At 43.2% G+C, this 17,021-nt stretch overlaps 1 protein-coding gene across 2 annotated transcripts in view; it reads right to left on the bottom strand.

The window, feature by feature from the left end:
* ENTPD3 (ectonucleoside triphosphate diphosphohydrolase 3) overlaps positions 1-4,567 on the bottom strand; it is a 34,420-nt gene extending 29,853 nt beyond the window's left edge. For both annotated transcript variants that reach the window (XM_005891063.2, XM_070358997.1), the window contains exons 1-2: positions 4,495-4,567; positions 3,648-3,699 (exon numbers count right to left, since the gene is read on the bottom strand). In XM_005891063.2, coding sequence (XP_005891125.2) covers positions 3,648-3,687 — 40 coding nt within the window. In that variant the 5' untranslated portion in view covers positions 3,688-3,699; positions 4,495-4,567. The remainder of the gene's footprint in view (positions 1-3,647; positions 3,700-4,494) is intronic.
* Positions 4,568-17,021: the final 12,454 nt, after the last annotated feature.

Here is a 17,021-nt window from a genome sequence, read left to right as displayed (position 1 = left end):
GACTGCAGCCCACCAGGCTCCTCCGTCCATGGGATTTTCCAGGCAAGAGTACTGGAGTGGGGTGCCATTGCCTTCTCCGGTGCATAGTCTAGCTCTCTGGTATTTCCCAAAGTGTGTTATGCATGTTACTGGTTGTCCCTGAGATGATTTCCAATAACATTTATTTCAATGTATATTTGAAAATTATGAGTTTTCTATTAAAGCAGGTGATATAATATTTCAATTAAAAATAATCTAAGATAAATAAGAAGACATTCCTATTGTATTTCAAATACAGTCAATGATTATAAAGTTTAGTACGTGGTGACACTGTCAAACAAACGGTAATGTGTCTGAATTCCTAAGATGTGTGAGTGCCCAGTAAGAATTCAATCTCAGTCATTTTCCCTGTGTCTATAGTAAAGACATAGACATCTTTACAAATGAAGAGTGACTAGACCCCAATCCACATGTTCCCTCCCAAAGGGGTCATGTAATCTCTGGTATTTATGTTTTATATTTTAATCATAACATGTAAATGCAAAAGAAAAAAAAATGTAGCATATGAATTGTCTTCAACTAAATATATAGCCTCTAAGTAAAGATAATTATATAATTATATGCATTATATGATAATATATAATGTATCATAATGGCTTATTTCTACTTATTAAATTTAAGCTAATATTTCCTAACTAGATGATTATGAGCAAATATTTACTTGGGCCTAACATACCAGTGCAGGCTAATGAAAATTTCATAAATAAAGTAGCAAATATATTTATTTTAAAAAAAAGAAAAGAAGGAAAGAAACTTTCTGAAATGATTCCATTTATGTTAAACTCTAAAACAGGCGGGTGATAGAATTCAGAACAGTAATTGCACAGGGGTTTGGGGCAGGCACTTTCTAGGGAAATGAAAATGCTCTTATATCTAAATAGGATTGTGGGGTATATGTGTTTGTTCATTTTTCAAAATTTATCAAACTTTCCCAAGTCCTTTGGAAAAAAACTGAAAATCACAGCAAACCAGCTCCTTTAGATACAATTTCCTTAAAAAATATTCTTATAAATTGTCCATTTTCTAAAAACATAATCCTTCCAGAAGGCGAGAATACCAAATTTAGGGACACAACTTAAGATCTATCCATTTCACTATATATGAAGGAAGTGAAAGTCACTCAGTCGTGTCAGACCCAGGTCTCCCACATTGCAGGCAGCTTCTTTACCGTCTGAGCCACAAGGGAAGCCCAAGAATACTGGTGTGGGTAACCTATCCCTTTTCCAGGGGATTTTCCTGACCCAGGAATCGAACGTGGGTCTCCTGCATTTACCAGCATAAAGAATCCACCTGCAAAGTAGGAGACCCGAGTTCAATCCCTGGGTCGCAAGATCCCCTGGAGGAGGGCATGGCAACCCACCCCAGTATTCTTGCCTGGGAAATCCCATGGACAGAGGAGCCTGGTGGGCTACAGTCCATGGGGTTGCAAAGAGTAGGACACGACTGAGCGACTAAACCACCACCACCATCACTACCTATCACTATATATAACTTATATCTAATTTTTTAAAGATAAAAAGACATTAAAGTAAAATATTGACTAAATAATAGTCTTGGTAGAACTATTATAGCATAAACCTAAGTGGTGACACTCAAATGGCTGAACTATGATAAATACTAGCGTAACAGGAAGATCACTGAATTCTGAGAATCCAAATATGTCTCACCAGTCGAGTATTTAAATTAACTAAAAGTAAATGAAATTTAAAAATTCAGTTTCTCAGTTGCACTAGCCACTTTCTGCTGCTGCTGCTGCTGCTAAGTCACGTCAGTCGTGTCCGACTCTGTGTGACCCTATAGATGGCAGCCCACTGGGCTCTTTCTAAGTGTTCAATAATCAAAAGTGGCTACCATATTGGACAGTGTAATTACAGAACATTTCTATCATCACAGAAAGTTCTATTGAACAGCAGTGGGGTAGAACCTGTCCTATTCTAGAACATCTACCTTTAGATCATCATAAGCTATTCTTTACATTATTTCTAGGAGATTATTTTCTTGGAAGAAAAAAAAAGAGCATGTATTTACTACCATATAGAGTTAGATTCAGCCTCAATATCCAGTCACATCACAGTGCTCATTACTTGGCGAGGTCAGTCATGCAGTGGGTCTCAATATCTCAGAAGAGCCAACTCTTAACTACCTCACCTGATTCCCCTGCAGTATAAATACTGCCACACACACATCCTGATGTCCAAGGTGCCTTAATTTTCCTACCTTGTCACTGGGAGTGAACTGGAGGGGAATTTGTCAGCATGTACCAAAATTGCAAGTGTGAAAAAAAAAATTGCAAGTGTGTATACCATCTGCCTCCCAATCCCACTTCTGGGAATTTATTCCACAGAACTGGTCCCAAGTGTGTTAAATGACTTGTCCACCAAGTTACTCACTGCAGAATCGTTTGTCATAGCACCTGAAAGGAGGCCAGCCACTGTGGAGTTAACCTTCAGGGCCTCTGAAGGGGTCTTGGCTCACTTTTCTGTGATTCCAGATCAAAGGATATGACCCAGAGAGAAACCGTTTTATCCACAGAGGCAAATTTTTGCATCAACTGTTAAACAGTGCGTATGCCAGGTCAGTTATATACAAGACAAGGTAGAAGTTTAATCTGCCAAGTTAAACTTGTCCTTTGGAAGGAATGTAACAAGTTAGTTTGCACGTGTGATGTAACAGTATATGTGTTAAACTATCAAAGTGTTTTGAATACCAGTTTAGGGGCACCACTAAAGAACATCTGTCCATGGGGCGGAACTGGGGGTGATACGTAAGCAGTCTCCTGACCACAGCCACGAGCCTAGCCTCCTAAGTCTTCTGTGCTTCAGCAGTTTTCAGGTAAAAAGCTGTGATTACTTTAAGCAAACCCTTGCTCCAGCAGAAAAGCCTATCGTAGACCAAAATGGACTAGACCAGGTCTCATTCATTTAGGGAACTGCAGCCTAGAGCTGTGCTGTCATTAGGGCTGGACAAACACTGTAATTACCAGGTACCTCCCAAGAGTGGAGAAGCCAGACCCTTCTAGGCTTCCACACAGAGCAACTGCAAAATGTGCTCCAGAGGCAGGCAGGACAAGCTCAGAAGTGTGTGTGTATGTGTGTGTGCGTGTGTGTGCAAATTCTACCCATGTGCCTGCAGTAAAAGGTGGTAACAACGCTGACCACGGGGGCTGGGGGTGGGCGCCGGGCGGGGGGAGGGGGCGAGCGCAGGGGGAAGGGATGCAGTAGGCGCCAGGCCAGCAGTAACTTGGATGGAGAGAGAGGCAAGCTCCAAGTACTTTACAGGTCATCACAAAATCAACAATATTCTAAAGCAGACCTTACACACAGCTGGGTAAGGGAAACCACAAGGGCCAAATTAATGGATTATGCAAACCGGAAAAACCATTTAAGCGAAACAAGCATGCTAGTCCTGGTTTTGTGTCGCTTTGACGAAAAGAATTACTTTTATCTGTGGAATGCCGGTGGTGAAAGCCCGGTGGAGACTAAGTCTCCCACGAAAGAAGTTAAACCGTCATTTGCTGGGGGACGTGGATGAAAGAGCCTGTGGGCTGAAGCTGGGATTCTTGGGTGATGTGACAAAATCATACTCGCTGCCTGCTGAGTGATACTGACCTGCTTGCTCACAAGGTTGGCGGGTCAGCACCGTGAACATCTCTCCTTCCAGCTGCAGGTGAGAGAACATAGAATGACGGCGCGAACTTGGTCCCTGACTTAAGTTCCGAAAACTTGCACCGCGTTAAAGCACAAACCCACTTCACTTTTTCCAAAGGAAAGCCTTCTGAGGGCCAGATGAACCTAGAATTTCCCAGGCAGACCCAAAGCTGGGCTTATATTCTAGAGTTATCTCTCGCCAACCCCCACCTCCCTCCATGCAAAAAGGAAGAACGGACTTGCTGAAATTTTAAATTAAAATATTTTTCTAAGAAGTCGAGCTTCTCCTGCAGATTTTTCCACCTGTACACACCTCCTGGGGCAGAACAAATCTTCAACCTATTATCAACATTCACAGTCTGAGGCAGGGCTGTTTTTCAAAGCACGCCAGCAAGGGAGGTTTCTTTGTGTGTTCGCGGCTTGCGAGCCCGAGGTCGCCCTTTCAAGATCCAGGACGAGTATCTGTCGCTGCTGGCTGGCGACCATTGCAAGAGGATGTCGGGCCCCCGGCATCCAGCGCCCCAGGATCTAGGAGGCCCCACTCTGGAATGAATCCCCACAAGAGTCAAGGCATCCAAGCTCCCGGCGCTCCTTTGGACCCGAAGAAGCGCTCGGTTAAAGACGCATCCACCTCTCCGGGGCCGCATGGATCACCTCCCCACGGCCCGAGGACGTGGGGCTCGCGTACTTCTGTCCCTCCCTCCGGCCCCCTGAGGAATTCGATTCCGTTTCCTTCCCTCCCAGATTTCAGCCCCACGAAGCTTCCCACTCCTTCTGCAGCGGCTCAGACGCGGGGTCCTCTCCTCACCTGTGCGCAGACGACCGGAGGAAGGCTACTGGCGCTGCCGCAGTGCTAGCCGGCAGACAGAGCGCCAGGGGCTCCTGCGGAGGCGGGGCTGGGGCGGGGCGGGGCGGGGCTTCCGTGTCCTGGGCCCGCCCCCTGGTCCTGGCCAAGCACCTCTTCACCTTCCCTCTTACAGTTCACTATCATGCGGAATGGGGGCGGGGAGGTTTGGGAACCGCAGCGGGGCCTTGGCTCTTCACTAGCGATCCCGCCAGGGCCTACCTGGGGAAAGTGGGGCGGGGGTGATGTCTTCTACGTGCTGCCCTCTTTGATGTCAAAGCCAAGAGCCTTTTGACTTATCTGTTAGTTTCCTTCACTGTTACCCCAAGCCTCAGTAGAGGGGAAGTGGGGTCAGGGCAGGGTAGAGACTAGGCACTCTGTGGGTGTGCTCCATCTTTCCGTGACGTCGAGGACACCTGTAAACACCTGTAATGTTGGGGGTGAGACAGGTAAGCAGACTGGTCCCTGGGTCACTTGGACCAGGAGAGCAAAGTAGTACAGAGTCCTTCCCTCTTGAGTCCTTCCCTCTTGAGTGAGTGAGTGAAGTCGCTCAGTCGTGTCCGACTCTTTGCGACCCCATGGACTGTAGCCTACCAGGCTCCTCTCGGCACATGGGATTTTCCAGGCAATAGTACTGGAATGGATTGCCATTGCCTTCTCCAGGGGATCTTCCCAACCCAGGGATCGAACCTGGGTCTCCCGCATTGTAGACAGACGCTTTACCGTCGGAGCCACCAGGGAAGTCCCTCTTAGCTTAGCAGAACTGCCTTCACTATGCCCAGGGACATTCTCACTAGTTACTGAGCAATGCTCTCCTTCACTGCATTTTTATAGGCCAAAATTCAGTCCAAGCACTTCTTAGAAGAGGCCAAATAGGAAAAGTGACAAAGATGCAGCCATTCACATGCCCCAGGAGTCTGTTTTTAATGCACCAGCAGGCTGCCTTGTGGCCCCTCTGAGTGACCCCAAGGACTCTTGGAATGATCCCAGCAAGATGCATAATAAGCAGGCTTCTGTTGAATCATCCCTCTTTGTGGCTCCTGAATTTTTGAAAGGAGTTGCTGAGACCTCGACTATGTCCTTGGGAGCTAGGCCTGTATGCCACTGGTTTTCTGTCCTGTGCAGGTAGGGCCAAACCCTTCACGAGACAAAAGGGCCTTCAGAGAACAGTGCCCTTGTTTTTTGAGACTTTTGAGCCCAAAGAGGAGGGTCCCAAGCTGGGTGTGTGTATGTGGGTGCGCACACACACAACATGCAAGGGCACCAGTCATTCACCCTAAGTCTGATGGACATGGACTGTTGAACAGGATTTGTACAGAGTCTAGAGTGGGGCATTCAGTAAATACTTGCTGAATTGCAAGGCTTCTTTTCATTGAAAGCAGTGCGTCAATGAAACTCAAGGCTTAGGACTGAAAGATGAAGGACTCTCTGCACCCAGGGGGTCATAAACCCACAAACAGCTGCTGACGCTGCCCCTAGACCTGGGGTCAACACTGGCTCGAAGGGATGAATAACTGACCTTAACATCCCCTAGGGTTTCCCAGCAGCTGAGAAGAGTTTCCTGGGCCTAAAACTTTGATATCTTTAAATTGGACTTTTTAAACCAAGCAATAGCAAAGCTAAAACTATCTGTGAATGACTATTGTCAAAAAGAGCACAAAAACAAATGTTGGTGAGGATGTGGAGAAAGGGGAGCCCTCATACATTGTTGATAGGAAGGTAAACTGGTGCAGCTACTGTGGAAAACAGTATGGAGATTCTTCAAAAAAGCTAAACATAAAGCTACCATAAGATGCAGCAGTTCCCCTAAGCTGGAAAGGATACATGCAGCCCAATGTTCATAGCAGCACTACTTATAATAACCAAGATATGGAAGCTACCTCAGTGTCCATCGGCAGATGAATGGTTAAGGAAACTGTGATGTGTATGTGTGTGTGTATAATATTACCCATAAAAAGAACAAAATTTTGCCATTTACAGCAACATGGATGGACTTGGAGAGCATTGTGGTTAGTGAAATAAGTCAGAGAGAAACAAAGCACTGTTTGATATCACTTATATATGAAATCTAAACATACAACAAACTAGTGACTATAACACCACCATCAAAAAAGATCTATGATACTCCATATTGGAGAAGCTGTGGGGGAAACAGGCCTTTCTGAAGCTTCTGGGATGTGACATGCCCTGGTTTGTTCCCACCTCCTCGAAGCTTTTTGCTAGTTTGTGCTCTTCTCCCAGGAGTTTCTCAACAAGTAGTCCTGGGCCCTCTTTTCTCCTCGCTCTGTCCTCTCTTCTTAGGTAATCTCATCCATGCCCACACCTTCTATTCACAAAAGCCCCTCCAAAACATGTCTCCTGCTCAGGATTCCCCCTTGAGCTGTAAACTTAGAGAACTGGAGGTTTGACTTCTTTGGATGTCTTAAAAGGCATCTCAGTTTATGAGGCTTCAAGCTGAATTCCTTATCTTCTCCCACCAGATCATCACCGCCTCCAAAATTTTCTCATTTCAGTGGATGCCCCTGCTCATCCACTTGGGCAAGCCAGCAACCTGAGGGTTATCTTAGATAATCTTTCCCTCATTCCTCATAATCAGCCACTAATTACTGTGGATATTAACCTCTTAATTATCTCTGCAATATGTACTCTATCTTCACCACCTCCACAGTCTGAGCAAGGGTTTCGTGGTCTTTGGCGCTATTTGTATTTCAGGCCAGATAATCCTTTGTTGTGGGGTCAGTTCTGTGTATCATAATTTAGTAACATCCCCGATCTTCACCCACTAAATGCCAGTGACATCCCTCCACACATAGTGGAACCACCAAAAATGTCTCCAGACATTGCCAAGTGTTTTCTAAGGGGTGAAATTTCTCAGTTTGAGAACCACTGGTCTAAGCTACCCTTGTCTCTCTCCTGGACGTGGGCAGTGGTCTCACTTTCTTCCTTTCTGATCCATTTTCCCATCGCTGCCACCCTCCTCTTTTCAAAAGACAAATCTCACTGTGTCAGCCCTGTCCTTAACAGACACTTCTGTGCCAGCCATTTCTCAACCGATACAGACTCAAATCCTCAGTATAACCTAGAAGGTCCTGCTCTGTCTGGTCCCAATCATCCTTTCTCTGACTCTTTTAGTCTCATCCTTCTTCTTACTTTATGCCCCGAGGGCACGCCAGCTTTCTTTGAATTTTTAAAATTTGTTAATTTGGCTGTGCAGGGTCTTAGTTGTGGCATATGAGATCTTTAGTTGCGGTGTGCAAATGTTTAGTTGTGGCATGTGGGATCTAATTCCCTGCCCAGGGAATGAACCTGGACCCGCTGCATTGGGAATGTGGAGTTTTAGCCATTGGCCCACCAGGGAAGTCTCCAGTTTTTCAAATATATTTCCTCCTGCCATAGGCCAGTTGCACATAATTTCCTTTGCCTTTGCCTAAGGGACAGGGTAGTGTCTGCCTCTTCTTTTATTTTTCCCTAACTAACTCTGGTTTATACTTTCATTCTCAGCTCAGTCACATCCACCCTTCAGTTACATGCTCCCTCAGTGGGCTTTTCTTTCCTTCCGCTGTGGTTTCATTATGGCAGTTGTGGAGCAAGTGACACGTATTGCCTCCCACCAGGAGCAGCAGTACCAGGGTGTCAACCCACCGCATGGTTTGCAGGTGTCAGGGTCACCAAGAAAGAGGGAACTTACACAGGCTCTGGATGGAACAACGCTTTCCCCCCCATAAAGAGACAGAGCAAGAGCAGCTTCAACAGCCAGCATCCATCCCCTGTGGTCAGCGGGTCTCACTCCACAGCCCAGAGTAAGACAGGGAGATGGTGCATGAACCCCTTTTCTGCTGCAGGTAAAGGACACCCCTTCCCGCATATGGGTTTGAAATTCAAAAAGGTGGGGACATGCCTGAGGGCCAATGAGCCACATGCTCAAGCAGAACAAAAAAAGTACACATCAAACCTGGAACAGGGGAAGATGTTCCAAAACAAAGAAGTATGGCTGGTACAGGCTGTAGGGCTTTTTCTCTCTTTGTAAGGAAGTGTTCCAGGCCCAGGGCAACCCTTCCAGGCAGGAGGCAGGAAGCTGCGTGTGACTGCCTTTCCCAACAATGATTTCTGATGAGTCTGTCTCTGCCTACTAGATGGTAAATCCCATGCAAGTAAAAACCATGCCATTTTTACTCACCATGATATTCTTAGTGTCTACCACAGTCAAGCAGCTAGTAAGATTTCAATAAATATAAGTCAAATGGACAGGATGGTGTCTCACAAATGGAGGATATTAACCCTTTTACTATCTTATGTGACACATACTTTCTCCCAGTTTTCCATTTAAGACTCAGCATTTTTACAAGCTACTGCTGTCTTTCTGACTGCATGTTGCAGCTTGAAGTCTTTGAGTTGAACAAAGCATATCTAATTGGAGATAGTTCATAGCTGCTCATAGACCAGAGGGACAACTGGGTTATCCAAAGGAGTGTTAAACTAATATTTAGGAAACCCGACTTCTCAGTCTCAGCTCTAATTACCAGCAGGTAGATGGCCCTGAACACATCTCTAGACTTTCTGGATCCTCAGGTTGTTGGTGTGTTTTTTTTTTTTTTTTACCTGTGAAATGGAGACAGTAGTTAGCATCTGTCTATGATTCCATTATTTTTGAAAGCTTGAGGCTAGAGATATACATCATTAGTGGATGGGAATGGTTGGAGTTTGGACAGAGACTAGAGATGACCAGGAGTAATGGAGCCTCAAGATGGAAGCCAAATTGCCAGAGGTCATGAAGAGTGGTTAAGGAGGAAGTGGAGCAGGTGTGTGTGTGTGTGTGAGCATATGCCCCAGATGACCTTAATTCCTGCTCTCTTCTAAAGCAGTCCTCACCTTCACTGTTAGAACCAAACTTAAATCCCACTGTAATTCATCACCTCATGTTTCTTAATGTTCTTTTGCTGCTCTAATGAATTAAGTAAAGCAAAAGAAACAGTTTTCTCTGAACTTATGGTATGTAACATTTTTATGTGGATGATTTAGAGCATATATATATATATATATAAATAAATATATAAATATACATATATATATGGAGTTGGAGTTATTGTGAGGAATTGGCTCATGTGGTTATGAAGGCTGAGAAGTCCCAGGATCTGCTGTTTTTGACAAACTAGAAACCCAGGAGAACCAATGCTGTACTTCTAGTCTGAGGCTGAAGGCCTGAGAACCAGGAGAGCTGATGGTATAATTTCAATGTTTCAGTTTGAGCCCATGTCTGAAGATAGGAGAAGACTAATGTCCCAGCTCTAAAACAGTCAGGCAGAAAGTACACTGTCCCCATTCTGCCAGTATTTGTTTAACCAGCTGAGCATTTGAAGATCCAGTCAAGCTAACACATAAAATTAACCATTATGAAATCCAATTGCCTCTTCTTGAATTTTATGATTCTGGTCCCAGATCCAAGACTTGCCTGGGTGGTATCATATAGGGCAAGTCGTGCCTTGCATTAAGTGTTCTGGGCTTGAAAAACCTCGTTCTAACATGCTTTTGTGGAAGACATTCAGGAAGATTGACAAATGTGCTTTGGGACAATGGCTCTAGAGTCTCATATATAAAGGAGAAAAGCAATTTAGAACCAGATGGGTGACATTAAAACCCTAGATCAAAAAAAACAAAAAACAAAAAAACCCTAGATCAGTGCATGATTCCAGGTGATGTGGAGGCTCAGAAGATGAATAAATCCTTCCCCTGTGGTAGCTCACTGCGAGTCTCCAACCTCCTGCACCTACTCCAGTGCCAGACCTCACTGAATGCCCCAGCTTTCATGCAACACCTTCTACCCCTTTGACCCTTCTTTCTTTCTAGACTCATAAGCCCACTCAGTGGACCAGCCCAGTATATTCCACCTCACAATTGCCTCCACCCCACTTCCATTTTCCATTCACTTAAAAAAATCTGACTTAGTGGTCTCGTGTTCCAAACCACGTGTTCTAGGTTCTGGGTCTGGGCAGGAAATGAGTGACACCTGGGGATTGAGTTCACTCCTGTCCTTCACCCTCTCATTCCAGCTCTCTTATCACTGGTTCAGACTTTTTCCCAGCCTCCAAGGATCTGCCCCACCTTCCCCTCTTAGCCATCTTACTTAGTTTTCACTTTTTTTTTTTTTCAATCATGGACCCTTTCTGCAGTCTGGTGAACTGATGGACATTCTCAGAATCTTTTTTTTTTTAATGTATAAATTAAAAAATTGCAAAGAAATCTTTATGTTGAAATGCATTTTAAAAATGTTTTAAAAATCATATTTGTGTTGTATGTATTTCTTTATTAACTCATTAAGTCATGAGGTCCAGTAGCAGATCTAATGCCTGGTTTAATTTCAAAGTGTGATGAGGTAATGTGACATGAAAATATCTGTGATTTCTCTTGGTGACAAAATCACAAGTCTTGCCAATACCATTATGCTTTTTGACTATATTCATAATTGAAGGAAGCACTCCATTTCCTGAAGATAAAAATATACCCCCCTGACCCATGCAAGGACGTAAGCCCCTCTGAGTTTTGTCTGTGGACTCCAGTTTAAGAACCTGCTGGATAAGCACAACTGTGGGTTTCTGGCTCAAAATCTTTTGACGACTCATTCATTCAACAATCAATTCTCACTGCCTACTGAAATGTCTATCAGCCTGGCATTCAAAGATCTGCTTCTGCCAATTAATTTCTTTTCTGCCTTAAAAAATTTACTGATATTGTATATACTATTCTTTTGCCACTTGCCTTTTTCATTCAAAAGTTTTTCCCCCCTGAGATTTATCCATGTTGTTATCTATTTTGTTGCTGTTGTTTATGGATAAGTCATGTCTGACTCTTTGTGACCCCGTACACTGTAGCACGCCAGGCTCCTTTGTTCTCCACTATCTCCTGGGGTTTGCTCAAATTTATATCCATTGAGTATAACCATGGTAGTTAAAACCCCTGAAAAATAAAACCTCTCTGGGGTCTGAGGAACGTGTGTCCTAGGCCAATTCTACCTGAGTCATAGACTGACATGTACTAAACCTCCCTTAGACTTGGGCCCTGTCCATGCAGGGACCGGGCAGGCATGCGCAGCCCAGTCAAAGCCTTTCAGGTGGGGTAAGATTTACAAACAGGTGCTTCACTTGTCCCTTTGGGCACCAATTTCGATTGCAATCTCCTTCCATTTTTTATCACCTGATTTAGGGGGATGGAATTCTACACTCCTTGTTGGAATATGCCTAACTTCCTTCTTCACTTGACTGGCTTTAAATTATCTTTTTTTCTGCCTGATCGGCTCCTACATTATTCTCATAGTTTTCTTGTTTGGCTATAGCCACAGTTCTATTGTTAGTTTATTAACAGACTTCTCTACAAGGTGACTTTGTTTATAATTACAGCTAATTTTTAAAAACGAATTCCTCCTTTCTACTTAAAAATTTTTGTTGTCCTTTTTAACTTCTTGAGCAAAATGGTTAGCTTATTATTTTGTAAAATTCCTGTCTTCTATATATATATATACCTGAGATTACATTCCAAGGCTACACTCTTTACTTCAAATGCCACTTCAGCTACGTTCCACAAGTTTTCATAAAGAACATTTTTGTTATAATTCAGCTCTAAATATTTTGTGATTTATATTATGATATTCTTTGACCCACTGATTTTTTAAAAATGTCTTTTCTTAGTTTCCAAAAGTATGAGGTTTGGGAACAAAATTTTTCTTTTTTTAAACTTTTTATTTTGTTTTGGGGTATAGCAGCTTAACAATGCTGTGATAGTTTCAGGTGAAGAGCAAAGGGACTCAGCCATACATATACATGTATCCCTTCTCCCCCAAATTCCCTGGGAGCAAAATTTTTATAATTGCTTTAGAGTTATACTATAGTTAGTGAATTTAGTGTGTATGATAGTTTTAATATTGCCTTTGTGTCATGTACTTTGTCAAAAGTGTAGATAATTTATTGGACTCCCAATGGCACTAGTGTAAGGAACCTGCCTGCCAATGCAGGAGACATCAGAGACGCAGGTTTGATCCCTGGGTCAGGTGGATCCCCTGGAGCAGAGCATGGCAATCCACTCCAGTGTTCTTGCTTGGAGAGTTCCATGGACAGAGGAGCCTGGCAGACTACAGTCCATAGGGTTGCAAAGAGTCAGACGTGACTGAAGCAATTTAGCATGAATAGACTAATGCTTTTAGGATTCAGCTGGAAAATGTTTATATGCATAATGTTCCTGGTGTTGGGAGTATAGTTTTTAAGTTTCAGCAAATGAGCAGAGTCCAGTGACTGCCTACCACAATAGAGCCAGAACCATTCTAGCAACCTCTACTGCTCTTTTGTAGTCAACCTCTTCCCTCACCGCCAAAGCACATAATCTGTTTTCTGCTCCTTTCATTTTGCTTTCTCTAGAATGTCATGTAAATAAAATCATAAACTATGTGACTTGTTAAGTCCGACTACTTTTATTTAGCATAATGCATTTGAAGTTCATCCACATGGTTGCATGTGTCAATAATTCATTCATCTTTATTGCCGGATTGTATTTCATTGTATGGATATACCACAGTCTGTCTATCCATTCACCAGCTGAAGGACATTTGTAAGATTTTAAATAACACTGTATGTTTTAAATTACTGGGAGTAGAAGATGATATACATCCATTATATGAAGCTTTTTGTGTTGTTCAAATTCTCTATAGACTTAGAAAAATGTCATCTGTTGGGTCTATCACTTTCTGGGAGAGATATTTTAAAACCTCCCACCATGAAAGTATATTTGCTGTTGTCTCCTTATAACCCCTGTGGTGTTTTATTTTTATATGAGAAGCCTATGCTGTTAGTTTCATACAGGTACAGGATTGTTATATCTTCCAGGTGACGTGTTCCTGTTACCATTAAGCAAAATTCCTCTTTATTCCTAATAATGTTTACTAGGAATGTTTATTCCTAATAATCTTTATGAAGATTGCCATGCCATTTGCCCCGACCCCAGATACATTCCCGGCCTTCTCTTCCCTGCTCTGGCCCACAGACTGCATCAGCCAAGCTCTCTTGCCAGCTGCCTTGTGGTTAGGTCGCCAGTGGGAGGCAGGAGTTGTAGAATGGAGGAGAAAGAGGTCAAGTATTTCTTGTTCTGCCCTCCTCCATCTAAGCTACATTATCTGGTGGAAGCCATGTTCCTCCATGGCTGATGGAGATCTCTCCTCGGGGTTCAAGCATACTCTGAGGTCTGACAAAGCTTATTCCTCCTGTCATTTCCAGCCTGAGAGTAGCAACAGCTTGTCTCTCTGTTTTTCTTGCCTATTTATTTCCTGAATTCCACCTCCCTATGTGGTTTGTCCCTAAGCCATCTTATCTGGATTCTGCTGGGATGCAGGTTTTATGTACTTTTTAAAACCACTCCATGTTTAAGGTAAATTTGTAACTGCTGATACATGTTTATTTATTTTCTATCATCTTATTTAGTGATCTTCATTTTCTGTGCTTTATCTCTGTCTTTGCTTCTTTTTCCCCTCTTTCCTGCCTTTCCAAATTGAGTTTTCTTTATTCCCTTATTTTCCATTCACCAGTTTTGAATATATACATTCTATTTTTATTCATTTGTTGGTTACTGTGATGTAGTAAGAAATATATACTTGGTCCCTGCTCTTGGTTCCTGACACAGAGTTCCTAAATCCATTGGAAGTTCCTAGGTGATAGAAACATCTTTTGTTCTAATGAGACAAGTCTTGCTAGACTCATGGATGGCTGGTCACCATGAAAGTCAAACTTGACTAGAAGCTTGGAACTTTCAGCCCCTGCCATCCTCCTGGGAGGAGAGGGACTGCAGATTGAGTTAATCATCAATCATAGGGACTTCTCTGGTGGCTCATTGGTAAAGAATCCACCTGCCACTGCAGGAGACACAGGTTTGATCCCTGGTCCAGGATCCACACATCGCAACTAGAATAGCCCCAACTTGCCATAACTAGAGAAAAGCCCACACAGCAGTGAAGACCTAGCACAGCCAAAATTAATTAATTAAAAAAGGAGTGAGTTGGGAAACATATCCATGTGCCAAGAGGGTGGCTCATCCCAATTCCACTGCCCCTGCAACATTTCTGGTTCTCATCTTATGTACTTATTTATCCAACTGATCATCTGTATCCACTATTATATCCTTCATAATAAATTGATAAATGTGTTTCCCTATAGCAAATTATTAAACCTGAGAAGGTTGTGGGAACCCCCAATTAGTAGCCAAGCAAATCAGAGAGCTTTGGGTGACAACCTGAGACTGTGATTGGCATCTGAAGCAGAGGCAGTCTTGTAGAACTGAGCCCTTAATCTATGTAGTCTGCACTAACTCCAGGTAGTTAGTATCATAATTGAATTCTGGGGCATCCAGACAATACCAAGAATTAGTGTGGAGAAAAAACTTGCACACATTTGGGGTCAGAAGTGTTGAGATCAGAGGAAAAATGTTCTTTCCTTCCTTTTAGCTACTCTTTTGTCTTTAACATGTATGCTCTGCTATGTAAAATATATGCTTGATGAAGATAATCTGTGTCTTTATTTTACTCCCAAAGAGTACACAATCTATAAAATGCAGTCACTCTGATCCCCTCTCCCATCCACCACTTTTGTTGCGATTTATCCGTTGTATTAGTTTACTCAGGTTACCATAACAAAACAGGACACATTGGATGGCTTGCTGTCATGCTTAATCACTCAGTCGTGTCTGACTCTTTGCGACTCCATGGACTGTGGTCTGCCAGCCTCCTCTGTCCATGGGATTCTCCAGGCAAGAATACCAGAGTGGGTAGCCATTTCCTTCTACAGGCGATCCTCCTGAACCATGGATCAAACCTAAGCACATTTTTTTTTTTTTTGGCTACACGGCATGTGGGATCTTAGTTCCCCAACCAGGGAATGAACTCGTGACTCTTGCAATGGAAGCATGGAGTCTTAACCACTGGACCACCAGGAAAGCCCCAAATTCAGTGGTTTAAACAACAGGAATTTATTTTCTCACAGTTTTGGAGGCAAGAAGTCCAAGATCAAGGTGCCGTCAGGGTTAGTTTCTGGTGAGAACCTGCTTCCTGGCTTACAGATGGTCACCTTCTCTCTGTGTCCTCTCATGGCCTTCCCTGCATGGATGAGAGAGAGAAAGAGAGAGAGCGAGAGAGAAGGAGGGGTCTGGTGTCTCTTCCTCTTCTTATAATATACATCTGGATAGTTTATCACTTGGTAAATGAATTTTTTAAGGCAACTGAGAGGTGACTGAAATGAACATTTCTATGGAGAGATCTGGTCTCACTTGATTTCATGAAATAGTCCCCAAGTAATAATAACCATGAAATGTATACACACATATACTCTAGCACATGCACTTTAAAAATACAAAAGCAGAACCTGTCAAGGAAGAATTTTCCCCGTTAGCCCCATATCCACATATTCCCGAGAAGCTATTAGTCCAGTTTTCCCAGGGTGAGTCTGGGATCCATGTGGAGGTTTATGAAAATGTGAAATGCCGGGCTGGGTGAAGCACAAGCTGGAATCAAGATTGCTGGGAGAAATATCAATAACCTCAGATATGCAAATGACACCACCCTTATGGCAAAAAGCAAAGAACTAAAGAGCCTCTTGATGAAAGTGAAAGAGGAGAGTGAAAAAGTTGGCTTAAAACTCAACATTCAGAAAACTAAGATCATGGCATCCAGTCCCATCACTTCATGGTAAATAGATAGGGAAACAATGGAAACAGTGAGAGACTTTATTTTTGGGGCTCCAAAATCACTGCAGATGGTGACTACAGCAATGAAATTAAAAGACACTTGCTCCTTGGAAGGAAAGCTATGACAAACCTAGACAGTATATTAAAAAGCAGAGACATTACTTTACCAACATAGGTCCATCTAGTCAAGGCTATGGTTTTTCCAGTGGTCATGTATGGATGTGAGAGTTGGACCATAAAGAAAGCTGAGCACTGAAGAATTGATGCTTTTGAACTGTGGTGTTGGAGAAGACCTTGAGAGTCCCTTGGACTGCAAGGAGATCCAACCAGTCCATCCTAAAGGAAATCAGTCCTGAATATTCACTGAAAGGACTGATGCTGAAGCTGAAACTCCAATACTTTGGCCACCTGATTCGAAGAACCAACTCATTGGAAAAGACCCTGATGCTGGGAAAGATTGAAGGCAGGAGGAGAAGGGGACGACAGAAGATGAGATGGTTGGGTGGCATCACCTACTCAATGGACATGAGTTTGAGTATGTTCAGGGAGTTGGTGACGGACAGGGAAGCCTGGTGTGCTGCAATCCATGGGGTTGCAAAGAGTCAGACATGACTGAGCGAATGAACTGAACTGAATAAAGGAAAGGAAAAATAAAAGAATAAGATAAATTGGGAGTTCCCTGATGGTTCAGTGGTTAGGACTTGACGCTTTCATCCTTGTGGCCCAGATTCAGTCCCTGTTTGGGGAACTAAGATCCTCCAAGCTGAGCGACATGGTCAGAA

The sequence above is a fragment of the Bos mutus genome, chromosome 22 (assembly GCF_027580195.1).
Source record: "Bos mutus isolate GX-2022 chromosome 22, NWIPB_WYAK_1.1, whole genome shotgun sequence".
Lineage (NCBI taxonomy): Eukaryota > Metazoa > Chordata > Mammalia > Artiodactyla > Bovidae > Bos > Bos mutus.
Note: the sequence above shows the minus strand (reverse complement) of the source record. Positions and strands in the feature narration are given on the sequence as shown.